Source organism: Cervus canadensis, chromosome 17 (assembly GCF_019320065.1).
Source record: "Cervus canadensis isolate Bull #8, Minnesota chromosome 17, ASM1932006v1, whole genome shotgun sequence".
NCBI lineage: Eukaryota > Metazoa > Chordata > Mammalia > Artiodactyla > Cervidae > Cervus > Cervus canadensis.
The window spans coordinates 12,619,390-12,640,211 of NC_057402.1; the positions used below are offsets into that span (position 1 = coordinate 12,619,390).

Here is a 20,822-nt window from a genome sequence, read left to right on the forward strand (position 1 = left end):
CTTCACAGCCTAGTACATCTCAGGCTTTGTAGACAGTTGAGAAATGCACATTGCCATTATGTCCTCAGGCAATGTCTTGAGACCCAGAGCTGCAGCCCCCTCCTGTGCTGAATTAGCAAAGGTTGCCATGGACTCAGAATCTGGGGGCACCTTCCTATGTGCAAGGGGACAAGCCACTGGGCAGCGAGCTTCTCTGCTTCTCAGCCACATAGTGACCTTCCTGTTCCTTTCCCAAAGGGGACATGCACTGCCCTTTCAGAAGAAACTGTAAATTATTCCGGCACATTTATCTTCCTTCTTTTTTGGTCAAATGCTATGCTCCAATGGCCTCTTCATAATGGATGATGTTTGCTTGTTTTTTTTTTTTTTTTTTTTTAAACCCTTTTCAAGTATTTGACTTTGCTATTGAGTTGAACGGCTGGATCTCTTCCACCCAAGGCAACACATGGCAATGCTTAATGATTTCCATTTTTAACTCAAGGAGGAACGTTCCTCAGAGTTCAAGAGGAAGCCGAGTGGGCGCTCTGGATTGCGGGAGGCCCGCATGGCGTCAGGAGCGGAGAATCTGGAAGTCAACGGGGGGAGCAGATGGCCCAGCAAGGAGGCGAGATTGCTAGCAGATGGCCCCCATAGTTTGGATAAGGCAAAAAGAAAAAAAAAACTTTTGATTGCAAACAAATTGGTATTAGAAGCATACCAAGAAGAGAGGCCCACACAGATGTTTGCTGTTGCGATGGGCAGGCATTCCCTGTTCCTTTGGGGGGGCACCCAGTCAGTGACGGAGGCTGGGATTGCAACGCAAGTCCTCATCTCTAAATTATCTTTTTTCCACTTGGTTTATTCATAACTATGCATAAGGATGTAGGCACACAATTCAGACCATCCAAATTAAAAAGCTTGGCCCCACAGAGGACGTTTAGGGCAGTGAAAGCGTCCTGCAGGATATTGTCCTGGTGGATACAACGTCATCACAGGTCTATATCACAACTCAGAGAATGCACACACAAAGGGTGAATCCTGGTGTAAACTGTGGATGTGGTTAACAATAATGTACAAATATTGGCTCATCAACTGCAACAAATGTACCGCAGTAATGCCAAGGATTAACGGGGAAGCTGGGAAAAAGAGGAATAATAGAGGAACTCTATTTTCCTTTCGAATATTCTAAAAACCTAAAATGACTCTAAAACAAAGTCTGTGGATTCTCTCTCTCACGCACACACCTGGCTCTTCTTGCTGGCTGGGGGACCTTGACCTGGTCACTTAACCTGAGTGGCCTTTTCCTTATCTTCAAAATGAAGAAGCTAATAGAGCTGACCCAAAGGGTTTTTATGAGGAGTAAGTTAATACACAGAAGGAATAGCTCCTGCCCATAGTACGCTGGTATTAGCCATGATTACAATGATGGCCACAGATACCGTGTGCCAGTGATCCTGAGATACTTCAATCATCCATCATGGGATTTAAGGTTTGCAGCAGCCCTATGAGGCAGGTAGGAAATGCTGCTATCCTCATTTTACAACAGAGAAAACCTGAAGCTTAGAGAGATTATATAACTCGCTGAGGGTCACATGGCTGGTCAGTAAGAGTGAGCTGGGACTCAAACCCACACGACTGCCTTCCCCATCACAAGCTGCCATGTCCAAGAAGGAAAGATCTGGTGCTCCCTGGACAGGGCCACTGTCTGGCTGCTGGAAGGTTTTGCACTTATCCTATGTAATCTCGCTTTGGAGGGTGGGGGTTGTGAGAGAGGGACAGGGGTATGTGAGAGGGAGGCGGGGTAGAAGGGGAGAGACCAACTCCAAAGGCCAAGTAGGATCTTGGCAGAGCCAGTACTAGAACCCAGACTTTGGCTCCCAAACCACTTGATCTGCTGCATTAACATATCCACTCCACCCACATAGAAAAGCCAAGAGTGATCACCCTTGGTTGATCACCCTTGGCTGTGATGACAGACTGCTCTCTTCCTTGGCCTCCACTTGTGATCCGGGTGGTGGCTCTGCCAGCCTATCGCTGTTCCAAGGCAGATGGTGACAACGGCCCCAAGAAGTCACCCGGCTCCTCTGGAGGTTGCTCCTTGCAGGAAAGCCCCTGCCCAGGCTGAACAGCCTACTCTGCCGCCTGGGACAGTAACTGAACCGTGATCTCCCTGCCCACAGGGATAAGTTCAATTCTTGCTTTTCCAAAGCAGCGTTTGCTTTTACATAACAACTTTCAAACTTGGGATGTGTGACTTGTCTCCCAAGCCTGCTGGAGCAGCCTCTGAACAGACGTTCGTTCAGAATCCAGACACTTCATCTCGTCTCCGGTACCACCTCACCTCCACACCCACGCGGCCTGATGTACTTTTTGCAGCTCTGGGTCCCCTCCTCCTACTCTTGCCTTCTCGTGCTTTCTGCACCTCTGCTCCCTACACCGGGGGCGCCTACAGGGACCCACAGCAGTGGGTTCCTGCTCCGTGATCACGTGTCCTCCTAACCCAGCTCAACGCCAGCTCCTGCGTGCAGGACATCATACCCTCCACCCACCCCCTCTCCTGTCCCCCTGGTCTGTACATCAGCCCTGACCCAGAACAGAAAGGGAAAGTAATCAGAGGCAGGCTGACCGCAAAAGATCCTCCACCTAGAATGTGATCCAACGCCTCTGCTTTCCTGAAAATCTAGAGCCTCCCTTCATCTTCACATGCCTCTCAAGAACCTGTCTGCCCTCTCGTCCCCCCAGCCTTCCCTCTATGGACACTCTTATGGGCTGAATGCATGCATGCTCAGTCATGACTTTTTTGTGACCCCATGAACTGCAGCCCACCAGGCGCCTCTGTCCATGGAATTTTCCAGGCAAGAATATTGGAGTGGGTTGTCATTTCCTACTCCATATGGACTGAAGGTGTCCCCACAAAATTCCTTTGTTGAAGCACTAACTGCCCCCCTCCCAAGGTAGTGGTGTTAGAGATGGGGCCTCTGGGAGGTCACGGGGTGACACAAGTCATGAAGGATGGCTTTGGACCTGATGGGATTAGTGGCCTCACAGGAAGAGCCAGCAGGGCTGTTCTCACTCGCTCTCTCCTGCCACGTGAGGAGACACACAGGCCAGGAAGAGTGTTCTCACAGGAGCCTGACCATGCTGGTATCCTGATTTTGGACTTCGAGCCTCCAGAATTGTGAGGAAATACATCTCTGTTGTTTAAGCCACCCAATCTACAGTATTTTTGTTATGGCCACCCAAGCAAAGACACAGAACCATGAGCCCTTTCAAAAGACATATGTGAAAAGCAGGAAAATCAAACATGATGAAGAAAATTCCTCCAGCATCAACGGTGGGAACCAAGCTCCTCTCTTCCTTTTCAAGCACAAGGCATCGGATGTTGGGAGTCCAAATGAACAGGAGTGACATGGCCGAGGCAGGGCCACTGGTTCCATCTCAAATGTGTAGAAAAAGGCAGTATAAGAATGGGGGAAGGCATTCCCACCCCAGCTGAGAAGCCAAAGGATAAAACGCCACCTAAATGCCAAGAGAAAAAACCAGTTTCTCTATCCAGAGGCAAGTTCTGCAAGGTACACCATCCTCCAGCATCCCTCCAAAAGGTTAAAAACAAATAAGAAACATAAACGTATTTCCAGAAGAGAAAATAAACAGTGTGTGGTAAGATGTTTACTTCTTAACTTGTCCTCATAAAATTCAATTGACAGATAGTTTTCCAGCCCCTATAATACACAGGCACTGTGTCATCTCCAGGGTAAGTAGATTAAAAAAATAATCATGAAAATGGAAGCTGATGTGTGAACATGTGTGTATAAATGCTTGATGGGTATTAACTCATTTAATTCTAACAGCCCTACAAAATGAATGCAATTATCACCCCCTTACCACCATCATTTTACAAAAGGAAACACTGAAGTACCTATTACAGTTTTAAAGAGCAAATGAGCCTTGTCTTTTATATCCTAGTTGAGAGAGGCAAATAATGTAACAATAGATACAGAGTCTGTTAAAAGCTCAACCAAGAGAATCAATGACATAGAAGACTACTTTGGGTTGGGTGATCAGGAAAGACCAGTGGGAGCTGGCAATCACACAAAAGACCCCATCTTGGAAGACTGGGGGTGGAGGAGTAAGTGGTCCCCAGAAGCTCCAAAAGTCAGCCACAGAATGTGCCCATCTCTGGATCTCACAGGTCAGCGCCAGGCTCAGGCAATCTGTAACTCTCAGAACCTCCCAGAGTCACAGGTCCCACTCTCAACTGTCTTCAAACACTCCAGGTGTCACCACTGAGAGATGTGTGGAAACCCTTTGGGTCCTGATGCAGACTGAAGGTCTCTGTCTCCCTGAAACTCTTACATTGAATCCCTAACCCCCGAATGGGATGGTGTTTGGAGGTGCAGCCTTTGGGAAACGATTAGATTCATTTGAGGTCATGAGGGTGGAATCCCCATGAGAGGATTAGTGCCCGTCTAAGAAAGGGAAGGGAGACCAGACCTCCAGTTCTCTCTCCACCATATGGGCACACAGCAAGAAGAAAGCCATCTGCAAGCTAGGAATGGAACTAGCCAACACCTTGATCTTGGACTTCCCAGCCTCCAGAACTGTGAGAAATAAATGTCTGCTCTTGAAAGAGAAAGAACAAATATTATACATTAATGCATGCATGTGGAATCTAGAAAGATATTGCTGATAAACCTACTTTCAGGGTAGTGATGGAGATGCAGACATAGAGAATAGGCTTGTGGACACGGTGGGGAAGGAGAGGGTGGGATGAACTCAGAGAGTAGCGTGGAAACATATACATCACCATATGTAAAATACGGAGCTAGTGGGAATTTGCTGTGGGACACAGGGAGCTCAACCCAGAGCTCTGTGACAACCTAGAGGGGTGGGATGACGTGGGAGACGAGAGGGAGCTTCAAGAGGGAGAGGACATATGTGTACCTGTGGCTGATTCATGTTGATGTATGGCAGAAACCAGCACAATATTGCAAAGCAATTATCCTCCAAAAAAAGTTTGAAAAAATAAATGTCTGCCACCCAGCCTGTAATGCTTTGTTCCGTCAGCCCAAATGAAGGCAGTTCCCACAGGATTCGGCGCCACTGCCCTTCATTCCTATTTCATGCATTTTGTAGGGAGGGACCCAATGCCTCTGGGGGAAGCAAAATAAATGACTTTTCCATAGACTTCAGTGGTCAAAACGAAGCTTGTTTTGTTTTTTTGATTTTGCTTTTTTTTAGCTTCCCTACATTTAAAAAGAAACCAAACTGTGTTTCACTATGTCAGACCAAGTCTGAGCCTTCATTTAACATTCAGACACTTACTGAAAGCCTAAATGTGGCAGACAGTGTTCTAACCCAGTGCTGCCTGGCCTTCAGTGGGCATGGGAGCCCCCCAGGGGATTCCGTTAGCATGCAAACCTGCAGTAGGTCTGGGCTGGGCCTGAAACTCTGCATCCCTAACAATTCCAGGTGATGCCAACCACCCTGAGCAGCAGGACTCCAGCCCAGCAAATGCACCAACTCTGGCTTCAACTTGGAATAAGCTGGAGAGGTCTGAACAAGCCCTGATTTCTGGGCTCTACCCCAGACAAAGGCAATCAGACACTCCAGGGTGGGGCCCAGGCATTTCAAAAGTGCTCAGTGGGGACTTCCCTGGTGGCACAATGGATAAGAATCCACATGCCAATGCAAGCAACACAGGTTTGATACCTGGTCGAAAGATTCCACAGGCCTTGGAGTCACTAAGCCCATGGACCTCAACTACTGAGCCTGCGTGCTGCAACTACTGAAGCCCGTGCACCCTAGAGCCCCACAAGAGAGGCCCAGGCACCACAACGCAGAGTAGTCCCCACTCTCCACAACTAAAGAAAGCCCACGCGCAGCAATGAAGACTCGGTACAACCAAAAATAAATAAAGTGCTCAGTGATCTGAACGTGCGGCCAGGGTTAAGAATCACTCTTCTGGACACAGAGCAGTGAGCTAGGTAGCCCTTAGGGGGAGACAGATGAGAAATAACTAAATTATTTTAGACAGCAGAGACATATGTCATAAAAACAACATGGGATAAGGTGATGAGGTCAGCGGGGGGTCGGAGGAAGGGGGCAAGCGGGAATTACACTGAAGCAGAAATAACAAGACAGAAACACCACCGAGATCTGAAGAAATGACCCCAGGCTGAGAAAAGAGCCCACTTTCCACCTCAAGTCTTAAGGGATGACAAGAGCAGGGTCCCATTTGTGTCTTTAGAACACAAAGCTATCTCTCTGACAGGCACACAGGTTGCACTCCGAGGGGAGGGAAAATAAGACACATTTCCTTCCTGGAGGTTATGAAAACATGAACTAATGTTTGCTGAACACCTACTGTGGGCAATGCTTCCGGTCTGGGAACTGACATAGCACGTCATTCTTCCAGCTCCACATGAAGAAACATGTGGAGAGACCACATGGGGAGACCACATCCCTAAAAGACCCCATCTGGTAGATCACAAAGGGGGCAGTCTAGCTGGTGGGGAGGGATGCACAGTGGATGTCTCAGAGGATGCAAGAAACTTGTGGTTCTTTATGGGCAGCTCCTGTAACTGTGTAGAAAAGAAGGCAGCCAGCAAATGCCACCTCGTCATCACTCCCCCGGCACCCTGACACTAACTGGTAGGAAGCTCTGGTCCACCTTCATCACAGCAGCCCCAGAACAGGACTGTTACAAAGCCACCTCCTGAAAATGCCTACCCCTGCCGGCTCCCAGGGGGAGTTCAGGTTGGAGGAGGAAGCTTCAGTCCCATCCCTCCAGAGGCAGAGCCTGTGACCTAACTCTTGGCACGTCCAGGCCCAACACTCCCCTGGCCACGCAGCTGGCCTAAGGAAGTCATGTGACTCAAGTCACACTAACCCACCAGAATCTCGGGGCTTCTGCAGAAACGCCTCAGCCAGCAGCACTCTGTCCAGCACTTTGGGGTCTGGGAGGACCTAAAGCCAGAGTGTGGGTCACCGCACGCTGGATGATATCTGAGCTCAGAGGCAGAAAGTGAGCATCACAGTTCACCTCTGATCTCAGCCAATAAATCCCCTTTTTTGCTAAACCCAGTTTGGGGAGGTTTTCTGTCACTGCAGCAGAGGCCTGCTTCACCTAGACCCCCAGACTCTGCAGAACTGCCTTGGACTCAACTCACCATTCTCCGAGCCCCTGATGCGGTCCAGGGAGGCTGCTGCCTGGAGGACCTCTGCAGGCCTCCCGTGTCACTGAGTGCCCTGGGTTGGGACTCTCTGTCTTCTCTACTCGATTATGATCTGTAGATCATCTACTTGATGACATGGGCTGCCTCTTATACTTGCTTCTACCTCCACCAAGTGCCCATTTGTGAAATGGAAAAGGGGCTAGGTATTCTCATGGTCCTCGGATGAGGAGGCTGGAAGGGAACTCAGGCTTCGACCCTCTCTGGGCTGGGCGGAGAGCAGGGGCAAGTGCAATGGGGAGGGCATGCAAGCAGAGCCAGGTGACTCCAGGATGCTCATGCCAGCCAAGAGATCCTGGGAAGTCACTCAACTTTTGAGCCTGTGTTCCTCATCTTTGCAAAAACACTGAGGTGTTTATTGTTGGAAAAGGCACTTTCATTGCATCACCTGACCAATATTTACTGAGTCCTTTCTAATGTGCAGGACACTATCCCAGAAACAGCTGATACAAAGTGAACTCTTTGGAACCCCATGGACTGTAGCCCCCCAGGCTCCTCTGTCCATGGGATTCTCCAGGCAAGAACACTGGAGTTGGTTGCCATCTCCTTCTCCAGGGGGTCTTCCCAACCCAGGGATCAAACCCGTGTCTCTTATGTCTCCTGCATTGGCAGGTGGGTTCTTCACCACTTGCGCCACCTGGGAAGCCCAATCCAAGTGACTTGTTGCTAAACATTTTGCCAGTTTCCCTGCTTCCCTCTTTGAAGGGGGACAAAACCAGACATCCCAAAATAGAGCTGACTGCTTCATAGTTAGTGGAATAATTTTTGATCAGACAGTACACTGAAGAGATAGGAGCCACAGAAGGGCATAGGAGACTCTAACCTAAGAAATGGGGTCCTGAGTAAGCCAATGTGCCCAGACTACACGTGACAGGAGCTACAAGAGGAATAGCCAGCCCAAGATGAGAGCTTGGTGAGCTAGAAATCAGTCCAAAACCCACTCCCCCTCTTTACCCAGAGTGAGAAAGCGTTCCCCACGTGGATGGTGCTGATTTTAGCATCTCAGGAGACTGGAATGAGAGGATGGGCCCCCGCCACAGTTTCTGGCTGTACACATGTTCACGGGTTAGTCCCACACATGCGTCAGCCACTTCCCGCTGCTGGAAGAATGTGCTGAGGGAGGTGAAATGACAGGACAGCACCACTGCCCACTGGGTCACCAGGACAGATGCGAGTTCAAAGGGAATCCCAGCTGCTTCTCTGCAAGTTCACCCGGTCCCATCCCCATCAAGCAGAAGGTGAACAATTCAGAGATTTAGCTAAACCTCTGTGTCCCAAATGGATTCCTCAGACAGCATTTTGAGGGAAGGGAAGTTGATGGTGTCGAAAATAGGCTTTGAGGGAAGGGCCTGACCTTCATAAGTGCATGGAACTAGCCAAACATTTCAGACCCACAGGCCTAGGTCCAGGACCAGCTTCCCCACTTAAAAGTTTCATGACTTTGAGTGACTCCAGTTTCCTCCCTAGGTATTTACCCACCTGTAAAATGTGGATAAGACTTGCCTATGAAAATAAGGGCTTCCCAGGTGGCATTAGTGGTAAAGAATCTGCCTGCCAATGCAGGAGACACAAGAGATGCGGGTTCAGTCCCTGGGTCAGGAAAATCCCCTGGAGAAGGAAAAGGCTACCCACTCCAGTATTCTTGCCCGGAGAAGCCCATGGACAGAGGGGCCTGGTGGGCTGCAGCCCGTGGGGGCGCACAGTACTGGATGCAACTGAGCCCAGCACTGCTTTGCTGGCACTCCCATGAGAATAAGTCACGGGAAGACGGCCTCCTAACCCGCTCCTTTGGCCTGGGTTTCCAGTTCCTTTTTCACACAGCCCCATATGCAGAGCCCCACCCGGTTCTTCCAGCAACTCTAGAGTAGGAGGCCAAGTTCTATTCTTCCCATTCTACAGGTAAGAAAACAGACACCTAAAAAGACTGACTTGCTTGGCAACTTGGTGGAAAAGCTGAGTGGTATCCATCTAAAATAAAACCTCCATAGGGTGTGGAGAAAAAGGAACCCTCCTACACCCTCGGTGGGAATGTAAATTGGTGAAACCACCATGGAGAACAGTATGGAGGTTCCTTAAAAAACTAAACATAGAGTTACCACGTGATCCTGCACTCCCACTGCTGGGCATATATCCAGAGAAAACTAGAATTTGAAAAGATATGCACCCCATGTTCCCCAATGTTCATAGCAGTGCTATTTACAACAACCCATACACAGAAGCAACCTAAATGTTATCAACAGATAAATGGATAAAGAAGATATACACACAAGGGAATACTGCTTGGCTATAAAAAAAAAAAAAAAAAAGAAAGAAATAATGCCATTTGCAGCAATGTGGATGGATCTAGGGATTATCATATCAAGCAAGAAAGACAAATATCATATCACTTATATGTGGAAGCTTAAAAAATGATACAAATGAACTTATTTATAAAACAGAAATACTCACAGACTTAGAAAACAAGTTACAGTTACCAAAGAGGATAGTGGGGAGGTGGGGGTAATTAGGTGCTTGGGACTAACATATACACACTACTATACATAAAACAGGTAAACACCAAGGACGTGCTGTATAGTACGGGGGATTACACTCAACATTCTGTAATACCCTAAATGGAAAAGAATCTGAAAGAGAATAGGCATATACATATAACTGAATCACCTTGCTGTACATTTGAAACTAACACAACATTAGAAATGAACTATAGTTCAATTTTTTTAAGTAAGAAGATAAAACTTCATGGTTCCCAAAGAGCTTTCAAATGCATCATCCCATTGAGTACTTCTCACAAGGAGCCCCGAGTTTGGAAGCCAAAGCTAAAACCTAGGACTGGCCTGTCTGAGCTTCCATTCGCTGGCCAGTACAATGCCTAGGAAGAAATCTCCACCCATTTAAGCAAAGCCTGCGTCTGGCAAGGAGAACAGACAAGAAGGGGTCCCTACAGCCTCTGACACCCTGGAGAAGTCAGAAGAGGAACATCAAACCACCTCTCAGGGCGAGCAGAACCATCTCTCAGGTTGCAATAATACCTGGAATTCCTCTCCCAAAGAAGGGGCCCCAGCACCCCAGCGTGTCCGACCCCTGCAGCGACCCCGGGTGGTATGACCTGGTGGGTCATCCCAAAGTGTCCTCTCCCAGAGCAGCTGGGTGTGCTGCCCCTGGAGTCCCATCAGATGGACTCAGCAATCAAAGGGAAAGAAAACGAAGACATCCAGACAAACAAAATGGGGGGCAGGGGCAGAACCCTGACCCTTTAGGAGCATTGTGAGAACAAAAATTGAAAATTGAAAACTCTCAAATGTGACCTTTTCGGTTGTTGGATAAAGAATGTGAGTTGCTTAGCAGCACAGCTGATTAATGCCTATATGTTACCTTTCAACTCCTTATTGCTACCCTTTCCCATTCAGGGTCACAAAACCATCTTTTCTCAGCTCTGGTTATGACTGTCTACATCCATACCATCTTGAGGCCAAGTCAAATGCCTTGGGAAGAATCTCTTACCAGGATCTGTGCAATTCTTAGCTGCCTCAGTCCCATTCACTGGTGCCATCAGCCTTCTATTTCTCCATGTATCTGGGAGAACATATTTGCTCACAGAAGCTGTTCTGTGCCCTGGATTGGAAAATAAGTCACAAACACCATGAGATCAACATGGCACCTACATCCTCACAATGGCCTTACAGCGTACATCTAGCTCTGTCAGCAACAGCCCTGTTTGACTATTTAAAGCCATCTGCAGGGAGTGATACAGTGACTGGAAGCACAGTATCACCTGCTCACCTTCAGTAATCTGTTTCCTAGGTCTAGTTCATTGTTTCTAGTCCCAGATAGGTCAGCATGTGCTCTGACCCTGGCCAAGATTGCTTCGGTCTCAGCCCCTCACAAGTGCAATACAAGGTTTAGACAGGTGACCATTAAGTTCTTAGCCAGTAAACATGCTCAGGTATCCCTGCCCTGAAGGATAAAGTCAGCAAACAGGTGGAGAAAGGTGATGGGGTCTGGCCCGGGACTTTGCACCCTTGAATGTGCATACAGATCACCTGGGAACCTTATTACAATGCACATTCTGATTCAGTAGGTCTGGGCCAGGACCTGGAATTCCGCACTAACAAGCTCCCAGGTGACACTGATTTCGATGGTCCAAGGGCCATACTGAGTAACAAGGAAGATCACTGGTGTGGACGCTGGTGACCAAGTGCAGCTGAACTCCTAAAGGCCTTCCTGATCCAGCAAATAAAAAATAATTCTCACTTTAAGACCTTTAAAGTATTCATTTACCTCTCCTGAGGTGCACACTGCTTCAGCTGGGTAATAATACCTCTTCTATAATGCTGACATCTAAGAGCCTCTAGGTATTTTGTTATTTCTAGTGTGTAATTGAGGGAGAAAACACACCAACTTGCCCAATTGCAAAGCACCAGGTACTATGGTGTTCAAATAACCTTTCTGGATTTCTTTTGGAAAGGGCCAGTTTTGTTCAATCTTTCATCCTCAAATCACAAAGTTTGAGTTTTGAAAGGCTGTATAAAGTTTAATGAAGTTTAATAAAGTTTAATGAAGTTCCTGATTTTTATCAATCAACATGAGCCTCTCTAAATTGTCCCTAACTACTCAAGAAGGTAGCATCTGCTTTATTCCCCATATCCTGATTGATAAATCACAGCATTTCTTTCGTTTTCTTAAATGTTTGAAAATACACACATATATACATACGCACATATATGTATAACCGAATCACTTTGCTATACACCTGAAACTAACACATTATCAATCAAGGATACTTCAATTTAAAAGTTGAAATAAAGTTGCCAGAGAACATTAAAAATTAGAATATTAAAAACAATACTAAAGGGTCCCTAGCATCCATAAAAATGGGAACGTTAGCCACCCTGACTGTCTTCTGAAGGTTCCACCTGGGCTCACATCCCCTACTCCATCCCTAACATTTTTTGTAAGTTTCTTTTTCTCTCCATCTTAAATTTGGATATCCTAAGCAACTCCCAAATTTCCTTGTCTCTTCTCGGATGGAAGGCGTGTGGATAGTGGTTCCAGGCACCAACACTAATTCCGCGGGGATTAAGAGGAGTTGAAAAGTGATTTTGAAGCACAGCAGCAACCTCCCCAGGGGACAGACTGCCCCACCATTTTTAGGGTTTGGAGAGGACGCGTCAGGACATCCCGGGCGCCCCTTCGGCAGGGGCGGGGGTGAGAGGGGAGACTCAGTTCCCAGCCTCAAAACCTGGGTTTTTGAGGGACGCGTAGAACAATCTTCCCTTCTCTGCAAAACTGGAAGGCGGTCCATTCAGTCTCGTCCGCCCCAGGCCAAAAGAATCCACACATGGACCTCGCCGCTGCGCTGCCCACACTCCCTAGGCACCCCCAGGGACAGAACTCTGGCGCCGAAGAGCCAGTGGTTCAGGCTTTCGCCTTAGTAACACAGACCTGCAGCCGCGTTTTGAGCCCCCAGGGGCCGCGCGCAGCTCAGGGGAACCGGCACCAGCGCTCAGAGCGTAGCCATCAGCCCTCCTGGGTGCGCTCTACCAGTCCGATGGGGAGGGGACTGGATGAACCCTTGGAGCTAACCTGGCTGGGAAGAGAGGGAAGACCTCCCAGAACTGCCCCGCGGTTTTCCAGCCCAAACCCCCCAACTCCCCGGGCAGGCCCGCACCATTACCTACCCCAGCTGCCAAAGAAGCCAGACGCACAGCACACCAGGGCCAAAATCGCGCACACGAAGCCAACTTGCTGCGGCAGCATCTCTCGCCTCCTACGAACTTTGCGCGGCCCGTGGGGCCCGCGGAGCGCCATCCCGCAGCGCCTGGATGCCGCCTCTGACAAGAGGATGGGGAGCCCCAGCGGCCGGAGTGCTATTTGGGGCCGAGCGGCGTGGACTGGAGCGGGCGACGCGAGGCTCAGAGGCCAGGGGCTCCAGGCCAAAGGTTCATGGCCCGCTGGCGAGCTCGGCAGGGAAGCCGGGAGAGGAGGTGGGGGGCGCGCGGCGCGGCCGGAGCTCAGAGTCCCGCGCGCGGTGTGCGCGCTCCGCGCACCATGGCTCGGGGACAAGGAGGCGACGCCGGCACGGTGGCGCTGGCGGCCCTGGATCGCAGGGCTGGCGCAGTCCCGGCGCTGATGCCGCTACCTGCCCGCTCAGCCTCGGCGCCCTCGCCCGGCCGCAGCCCTGGGAGAGTGCCCGGGGGCGCCCGCGGGAGCACTCAGGGCGCCCCCGCGCGCCGCGCCGCCGCTCCCACTCGTAGCATCCTCCCCCTCCAAGTTTGGCGGCGGTCGCCGGCCAGCGATGCTCCCCTGCTTCCCGGCGAGCCGAGCCGGGCCGGCCCAGTGCGCTCAAGTGGGGAAGCAGACTGGACGCGCGGGACCTGCGACCCTCGCCGCGAGCCGCCTAGACGTCGGCCCTCCGGGAGCGAGCTCTCCCCGGGAACTTTGTCTCCGGCTGCCGGCGCCTGCGTCTGCGAGGCCGTGGCGCCTCCCGCCCGCAGCTCTCGCCTCCCTTCTCCTCCCCTCCCGCCCCTCCTCCCCAGCACGTGTACTCCTCCCCTAGGGCGCACTCGCCGGTGCGCTCCTCCCTTCCCCGGCGAGGCTCGACTACTGACCCGCACAAGCGCCCTCCTTCTCTTTTTCTCTCCCCCCGCCCCTACAGAGCCGAAACTAGCCCTTCTCTAACCCTGCGGGGCTGCTGCAGAGAGGAACAGGTTATGGCACCGCGGGGACTCAGAAACGAGGGTTTCTGTAGAGCAGTCGCTCTAGTCCGGGCTCTGCACGACCCCCGAGGCGACCCGAGGCCCCCACACCCCCGCGGGGCGGGAGATGCAGGAGAAGATTAATTGCTCGAGCTGAGCTAACAAACACGCTTGCACCAAGCCAACAGGGGCCCGCGCCCGCGGGGACCGGCTCCTGCAGGGCTCTCGGGGCGGGCGGGAGAGCCGGCGGCGGGGGCGCAACGCTGACCTGCAAAACGCAGGAGACCCGCTGGAGAGAAACCAGGGAGTTCTGCCGCCCCGCCGCGGAGAGTTGAGCTTTTGATGTTCTGGAGCCGTACCGCTTCACGGGGCTTTCTGGGTTTGGTTTTGTTTTTCCTCCTTCTCTCTGATCGGCCCTGTAGTGTAAACCGCTTTAAAAATGGGGCAGGAGGCAGAATTTCAGAAGAGCTGCCGCTGAGTTGTAATCCAGGTGCACGCAGGTGGTGGGGACCTTGAGCGTGAGGGCCTCAACCCCTGGGAATGACTTCTTTGCCTGGCCATCGAGCACCTAGTTACAGCGTGCTAGGGGTTAAGTCCATTTAAAATCCTTTCTGGAACAAGGCCAGGTCTGTTTAATTAAATAAATACACACCCACCGAGCGCAGGATCAGTGCCAAGTGCCAGTCAGAGAACAAAACCACCAAAATATGTGTACGATCCAGTTCCTGCTTTCAAGGAACCCCAAATCAAAGGGGAGCCAGACCCTTGGATAAATGCCGGTTTAACAGAGTCAGTTACAAAAGTCACTGTTTTTGCAGAACGTGTGTTATTTTATTTATCATTACTCAAAATGTGGTCCGCAGCAGCATAAGCATTGCCTGGGAGCTTGCAAGAAATTCAGGCTCTAGGGTTCCAGCCCAGACCTACTGAGAATTGTGAATTTTTAACCAGACCTCCTAAGAGGTTTGTGTGCACATTCAAGTGTCAGGAGCGTGACCCTTTCCAATCTGTCCCACTGATTCTAGGGTTCTGCACAGTTCCTTTCCGACTAAGCCTTGCTTGTGTTGGCCTGGCCTAGTGACACAAGTGAGGGGTAGCTGGAGGGCCAGGGGAGGGAGAAGTTTCACTAATTATTTTCCGATGTCCCTTTTCAGTACCCACGGATACTGGAGGCATGAACACAAGACTAATTGCAGTGGAAACCCCTAGAGTAAATGAGATGGAAACAGCTGGGCAGGCCTTGTATAGAACAGCTCAGAGTTCTGTTTTGCCTGTAGAGCAGCCTTACCATTGAGGACCTCCCTCTATATGGGTGACCTCTACCAAGCATCCCTGCCGGTGACCAAAAAACCACTTTTCATATGTTTGAAGAGTTTTCTTAATGACCAGGCTGTACAAAGATTGCTATTTAGCAATAGCAAATAAAAAGCCATAAAACAGTGTTAAATGTGGCATTTGGAAAGCTATCAAAGAGCCGATGGCATCCTATTTTCGCCAAAGGAAAAAGAGTTAAAGTGATAATATGCTTTCATCCCATCCACAAGAGAGCATTCAGGTCACATTGGTTAAGGCAACTCTAATGAACAAAATGGCATATTATACATGCACCTCAGTGTTTATTGCAGCACATTTATAATACAATAGCCAAGACATGGAAGCCACCTAAATGCCCATTGACAAATGAACATGTAAAGAAGATGTGGTATTTTTGCACAATGGAATATTACTTAGCCATTAAAAAGAATGAAATAATGTCATTTGCAGCAACATGGATGGACCTATAGATTACTAAGTGAAATAAGCAAAAGACAAATATTATATATCACTTATTGTAGAATCTAAAAAATAATACAAGTGAGCTTATTCACTTGTATTAGAAAATAGAATTAGACCTGAAGACATAGAAAATAAAATTATGGTTACCAAAGGAGAAAGTGTGTGGGGGGGGGATGGGGAGGACAAATTAGGAGTTTGGGATAAACATATAACACTACTGTATGTAAGAGAGATAACCAATAAGGACCTACTGCATAGCACAGGAAGATATACTCAATATATTGTAACAACCCATAAGGGAAAAGAATCTGAAAACACACACACACATACACACATATATACATATAATTGAATCATTTTGCTGTACAGTTTAAACTAATACAACATTGTAAATCAACTATATTTCAATTTAAAAAAATGTACTGAAGCTTTAAAAACAGAATCTTATTACTAGGATTCCCAGGTGGTTCAGTGGTAAAGAGACTTGGGTTCAATCCCTGGGTTGGGAAGATTCCCTAAAGCAGAAAATGGCAACTCGCTCCAGTATTCTTGCCTGGAAAATCCCATGGATAGAGGAGGCTGGCAGGCTATATAGTCCACAGAGTCGCAAAGAGTGGGATGTGACTTAGACACCGAGCATGCAATATTTTCTTAAAACTATTGTCCATGGAGCTCATGTAGGGCTGGCGAAAAGAGACATTTCTGAATAGAAAACAGGCCAAAGGAGTCATCAATGTCTGCCTTTAAACATTTAACCTGTTCTTTAATAGAACGTTTCTTTGACATCTTTCACCTGCTCTCAGTTAATAGAACCCTTGAAATAATTTCACATGCACAAATGGATTCCTTTTATTTGACAGTTTAAAAAGCAATTCGTTTGAAACTGTACTTTTTGCTTCATTTAAATAGTGCCCATTACCAAATAGCCTTTGCTGCAGTTCTAATGACTCACCCTGCAGAAGAGAGAATTGGGTCTTATGTTCTTTTCAATTCAAAGCATCCAGGCGCATTCTCTAAGCAGGGCCATGGAGACAAATGGAAACCGCATTTCTGGGTTTGTCTTCGTTAGCCTAGTTCTGGCTTCAGTGACGTTGTATTCCGAGTATTCCCTTTGCAAGAGTGTTTTCTGTCATGTGACACAGTAGGAGACAGTCCAAGTGACCAGTTTTCACCATTCTGTTAGGAAGGCTCAGTTGGTGGAGATAGGTAAAATATATTTTTTCTTAAAAATTCATTCCTATGATAAGAAGAGCCTCACCATTTAATTCTTCTTAGCTTTTGCAAGTTTACCAGAATGACTTTCTCTATGAATTGTAACTCCTCCTGCTGTGTCTTCCAAATGGCAGTGTCAGTTGGCAACACCTAGGACAGCAGTTTTCATGCTTCAGAATCCAACTGCTGAGCCCCACCCCAGGGTTTCAGCTTCAGTAAGTCATGTATGGATGTTAGAGTTGGACTATAAAGAAAGCTGAGTGCCAAAGAATTGATGCTTTTGAACTGTGGTGTTGGAGAAGACTCTTGAGAGTCCCTTGGACTGCAAGGAGATCCAACCAGTCCATCCTAAATGAAATCGGTCCTGAATATTCATTGGAAGGACTGATGCTAAAGCTGAAGCTCCAATACTTTGGCCACCTGATGTGAAGAACTGACTCACTGGAAAAGACCCTGATGCTGGGAAAGATTGAAGGCGGGAGGAGAAGGGGACGACAGAAGATAAGATGGTTGAATGACATTACCGACTTGATGGACATGAGTTTGAGCAAGTTTCAGGAGTTGATGATGGACAGGGAAGCCTGGTGTGCTGCAGTCCATGGGGTCACAAAGAGTTGGACATAACTGAGCCACTGAACTGAACTGAAGTCTGGGGTGGGGCTTGAGAATTTGTATTTCTAACAAGTTCCCAGGTGAAGCTGATGCTGCTAGTCCAGAAACCATATTTTGAGAACCACTGGGCTAGATTATACCCTGATAACCATAACAAATGGTAAAACAACAAAAGTTTGCTTCAGGATAGCAGAATATTTGACCCCAAAACATGCCACTTTGGCATAAGGATTATTTTGAGTTGAAGGTAAATAAGAAGAAGCAAATACAAGAAAAGCTTCCTCTACCTGCCTTTCCCCTATTTGCCTAAATGTAGGAAGTATATTTGTAGAGATGTTCCCCCCTCCTTTCTACCAGGAAGGACAGAAGTTAATCACTGGAACAACTCTAGATTCTTTTCAACCTAGGGACAGCACCAGAGGAATCTAGCTACAAACTTTGCTAAAACTCACCTTTATCCACCATTGATCTCCCCTTATATTTTTTTTGTTGTTGTTGTTCAGTCACTAAGTCGTGTCCAGCTCTTCGTGAGCCCATGGACTATAATCCGCCGGGCTCCTTTGTCCATGGGATTTCCCAGGCAAGAATACTGGAGTGGGTTACCATTTCCTACTCCAGGAGATTGTCTCAACCCAGGGATCAAACCTGCATCTCCTGCATTGGCAGGCAGATTCTTTACCACTGAGCCACCAGGGAAGCCCTTACATTTGCCTTCCCACAATTTGCCACCGCTAGAAACACAAAGTCTTTTTCTTTTGTCTTCTCACTTCTCTGAAAATGTACCTTTTATAACTTTTTATTTTATATTGGAGTACAGCTGATTAAGAATGTTGTGAGAGTTTCAAGTGGACAGCAAAGGGTCTCAGCCATAGGTATACATGTACCCATTCTCCCCCAAACTCCCCTCCCTTCCAGGCTGCCATATAACACTGGGCAGAGTTCCCTCTGCTATACAGGAGGACCGTGTTACTTATCCATTTAAAACATAGCAGTGTGCACATCCCTGACTATCCCTTCCCCCTATTTTTCCCCCTGGCAATATAAATCTGTTTCTGTTTCATAAATATGCTCATTTGTATCATTTCCTTTTAGATTCCACATTTAAAGGATGTCATATTTTTCCTTCTCTGTCTGACTTACTTCGCTCAGCATGACATTCTCTAGGGCCACCATGTTTCTGCAGAGGGCATTCTTTCATTCTTTTTAATGGTTGAGTAATATTCTATTGTGTATATGAAATTACCTTTATTTATATTCTATGTATGAAATGTACATTAAAATGTTATGTAAGCCCAAGTTCTTACCTCCCCCTTTGAATTACTCATTACTGGGTAATCCCATGTGTATGCATGAGGCACATGTTAATAAACTTGTTTGTTTTCCTCTTGTTAGTCTGTCTTTTGTTGGTCTAATTTACAAGGGCCCAGCCAATGAACCTAAGACAGGTGGATGGAAAATAGTTTTTACTCCCGTGCGTTTCTTGTCTATAAAGAGGTGTCTGTCTTGAGGGCAGTTACTCGGGTGCTTGGCAGCAGCCACAATCTCAAAGACTGCTGCTTGTCATGCCCGAGGGTAGAAAGCCCTCTAGAGGAACTTCAGGGGGCAGTCGAGGACGCTGGGCTCCGCACACCACTACTCACCACTCATTGGCTAAAGTTAGTCACATGGCCCCAGCATCGTGGGAGGGGCCGGAAGTGCCCTTCCTCCCATGCTGGCTGAGCTCTGCATTCTGCAGTGGGCAACCCCCATTAAAGCCGTACCAGTGCAAACCTCAATCCGCTTCCTTGTTTTCTGAAATCTTTCTTGCCTGCCCCTTCCGCCTCCCTGATAGAGTTGGTCCAGCTTGTTCCAAAGCCCCTGGCGTGCATCTCCAGTATAGCACTTCCATCACGTGGTTTCGTGAAATGGATGAGAGTTATCTGCCTCCTCCTGGCCAGTGAGGACTTCAAGGACCTGAAGTCTTATCCACAGCTCCGAACACAGTGCCCAGCACATTAGGTGCTTAATAAATGAAGTATTTATGGAATGAATAAATGAACATGTTTTGGTTAGAATGTGAAAAAGATAAAGAATACTTGCCTCTGTTAGGTGGAGCCCGCTGTCCCCATCACTTCAATGCCACCCCAAGTTCCCATTTGTCTTCACTGTCAAGGCCACCAGTGACCTGTGGATACATCTCAACACAACTGGACACTCTGAACACACCCTTCTTACAATAGTCACATCCTTAACTTAAGACCTTAACAGTGTGTGCTTATAGTTTTTCTCTTCCTTCTCCAACCAGCTCTTCCCTTGGTTCTCTGTGCCTCTGTCCTAGGCTCTCTTCTCTTTTTACACCCCTCTTCCCGGAAAAGCTCATCAATTCTCTGGCTGAAGTTATTCACTCTTTGCTCCTGACTCATATGTCTATATCTGGAGTCTTTTCAGGAATTCTGAGTCCTGTGTCAGGAATCTGGGGCTCATTCTTATCTTGTCTTCCTGCCTCTTCCCCACTTCCCTCCAGTCTGTTGTCACTTAGGCCTCAGGTTTGTCCCCTTCTTGTCACCCCCATATCAGCTCTGGCTCCATTTCTCACCTGCACCCCAGAGCAGCCTTCTTAACCAGTCTTTACATCACGTTCCTTCCTCCATCCAGCAGCTATTCTTGTTGTTCAGTCACTAAATCATGTGTGACTGTGACCCCATAGACTATAGCATGCCAGGCTCCTCTGTCCTTTCGTATCTCCCAGAGTTTGCTCAAATTCATGTCTATTGAGTCAGTGATGCTATCTAACCATTTCATCCTCTACCACCCCCTTCTCCTTTTGCCTTCAATCTTTCCCAGCATCAGGATCTTTTCCAGTGAGTTGGCTCTTCCTATTGTGTGGCCAAAGTATTGGAGCTTCAACTTTAATATTAGTCCTTCCAATGAATATTCAGGGTTGGTTTCCTTTAGGAATGACTAGTTTGATCTCCTTACAGTCCAAGGGACTCTCAAGAGTCTTCTCCAGCACCACAATTCAAAAGCATCAATTCTTTAGTGTTCAGCCTTCTTTGTGGTCCAACTCTCATATCTGCACATGACTACTGGAAATGACTACCCAGCAGCTAGGGTAAAGGAAAAATCCAGTTATGTCCTTTCCTCCCACAGAATTCTCAGAGACACCCTGCTGCTTTCAAGCTAGACCTCCAGCTCCTGAATTAAACAAATAAGATACTGCTTGATCTAATCAGTACTTTCAACACTGGCTGCATTCAATTCACCTGGGTTTTTTTTAACCACCTGGGGGTGGGAGCTGGGCAATGGTATTTCATACAAGGTGCAGCCAAGATTG

General features: G+C 48.1%; 1 protein-coding gene across 3 annotated transcripts in view; it reads right to left on the reverse strand.

Annotated features, from left to right (window-relative positions):
• SLC24A4 (solute carrier family 24 member 4) overlaps positions 1-13,655 on the reverse strand; it is a 185,508-nt gene extending 171,853 nt beyond the window's left edge. For all 3 annotated transcript variants that reach the window (XR_006262956.1, XM_043434429.1, XM_043434428.1), the window contains exons 1-2: positions 12,893-13,655; positions 10,716-10,826 (exon numbers count right to left, since the gene is read on the reverse strand). Coding sequence is in view for 2 of the 3 variants with exons in the window: in XM_043434429.1 (XP_043290364.1) it covers positions 10,716-10,826; positions 12,893-13,022 (241 nt within the window). In the remaining variant the exon portion in view is untranslated. The remainder of the gene's footprint in view (positions 1-10,715; positions 10,827-12,892) is intronic.
• Between the last annotated feature and the right edge of the window lie 7,167 nt (positions 13,656-20,822).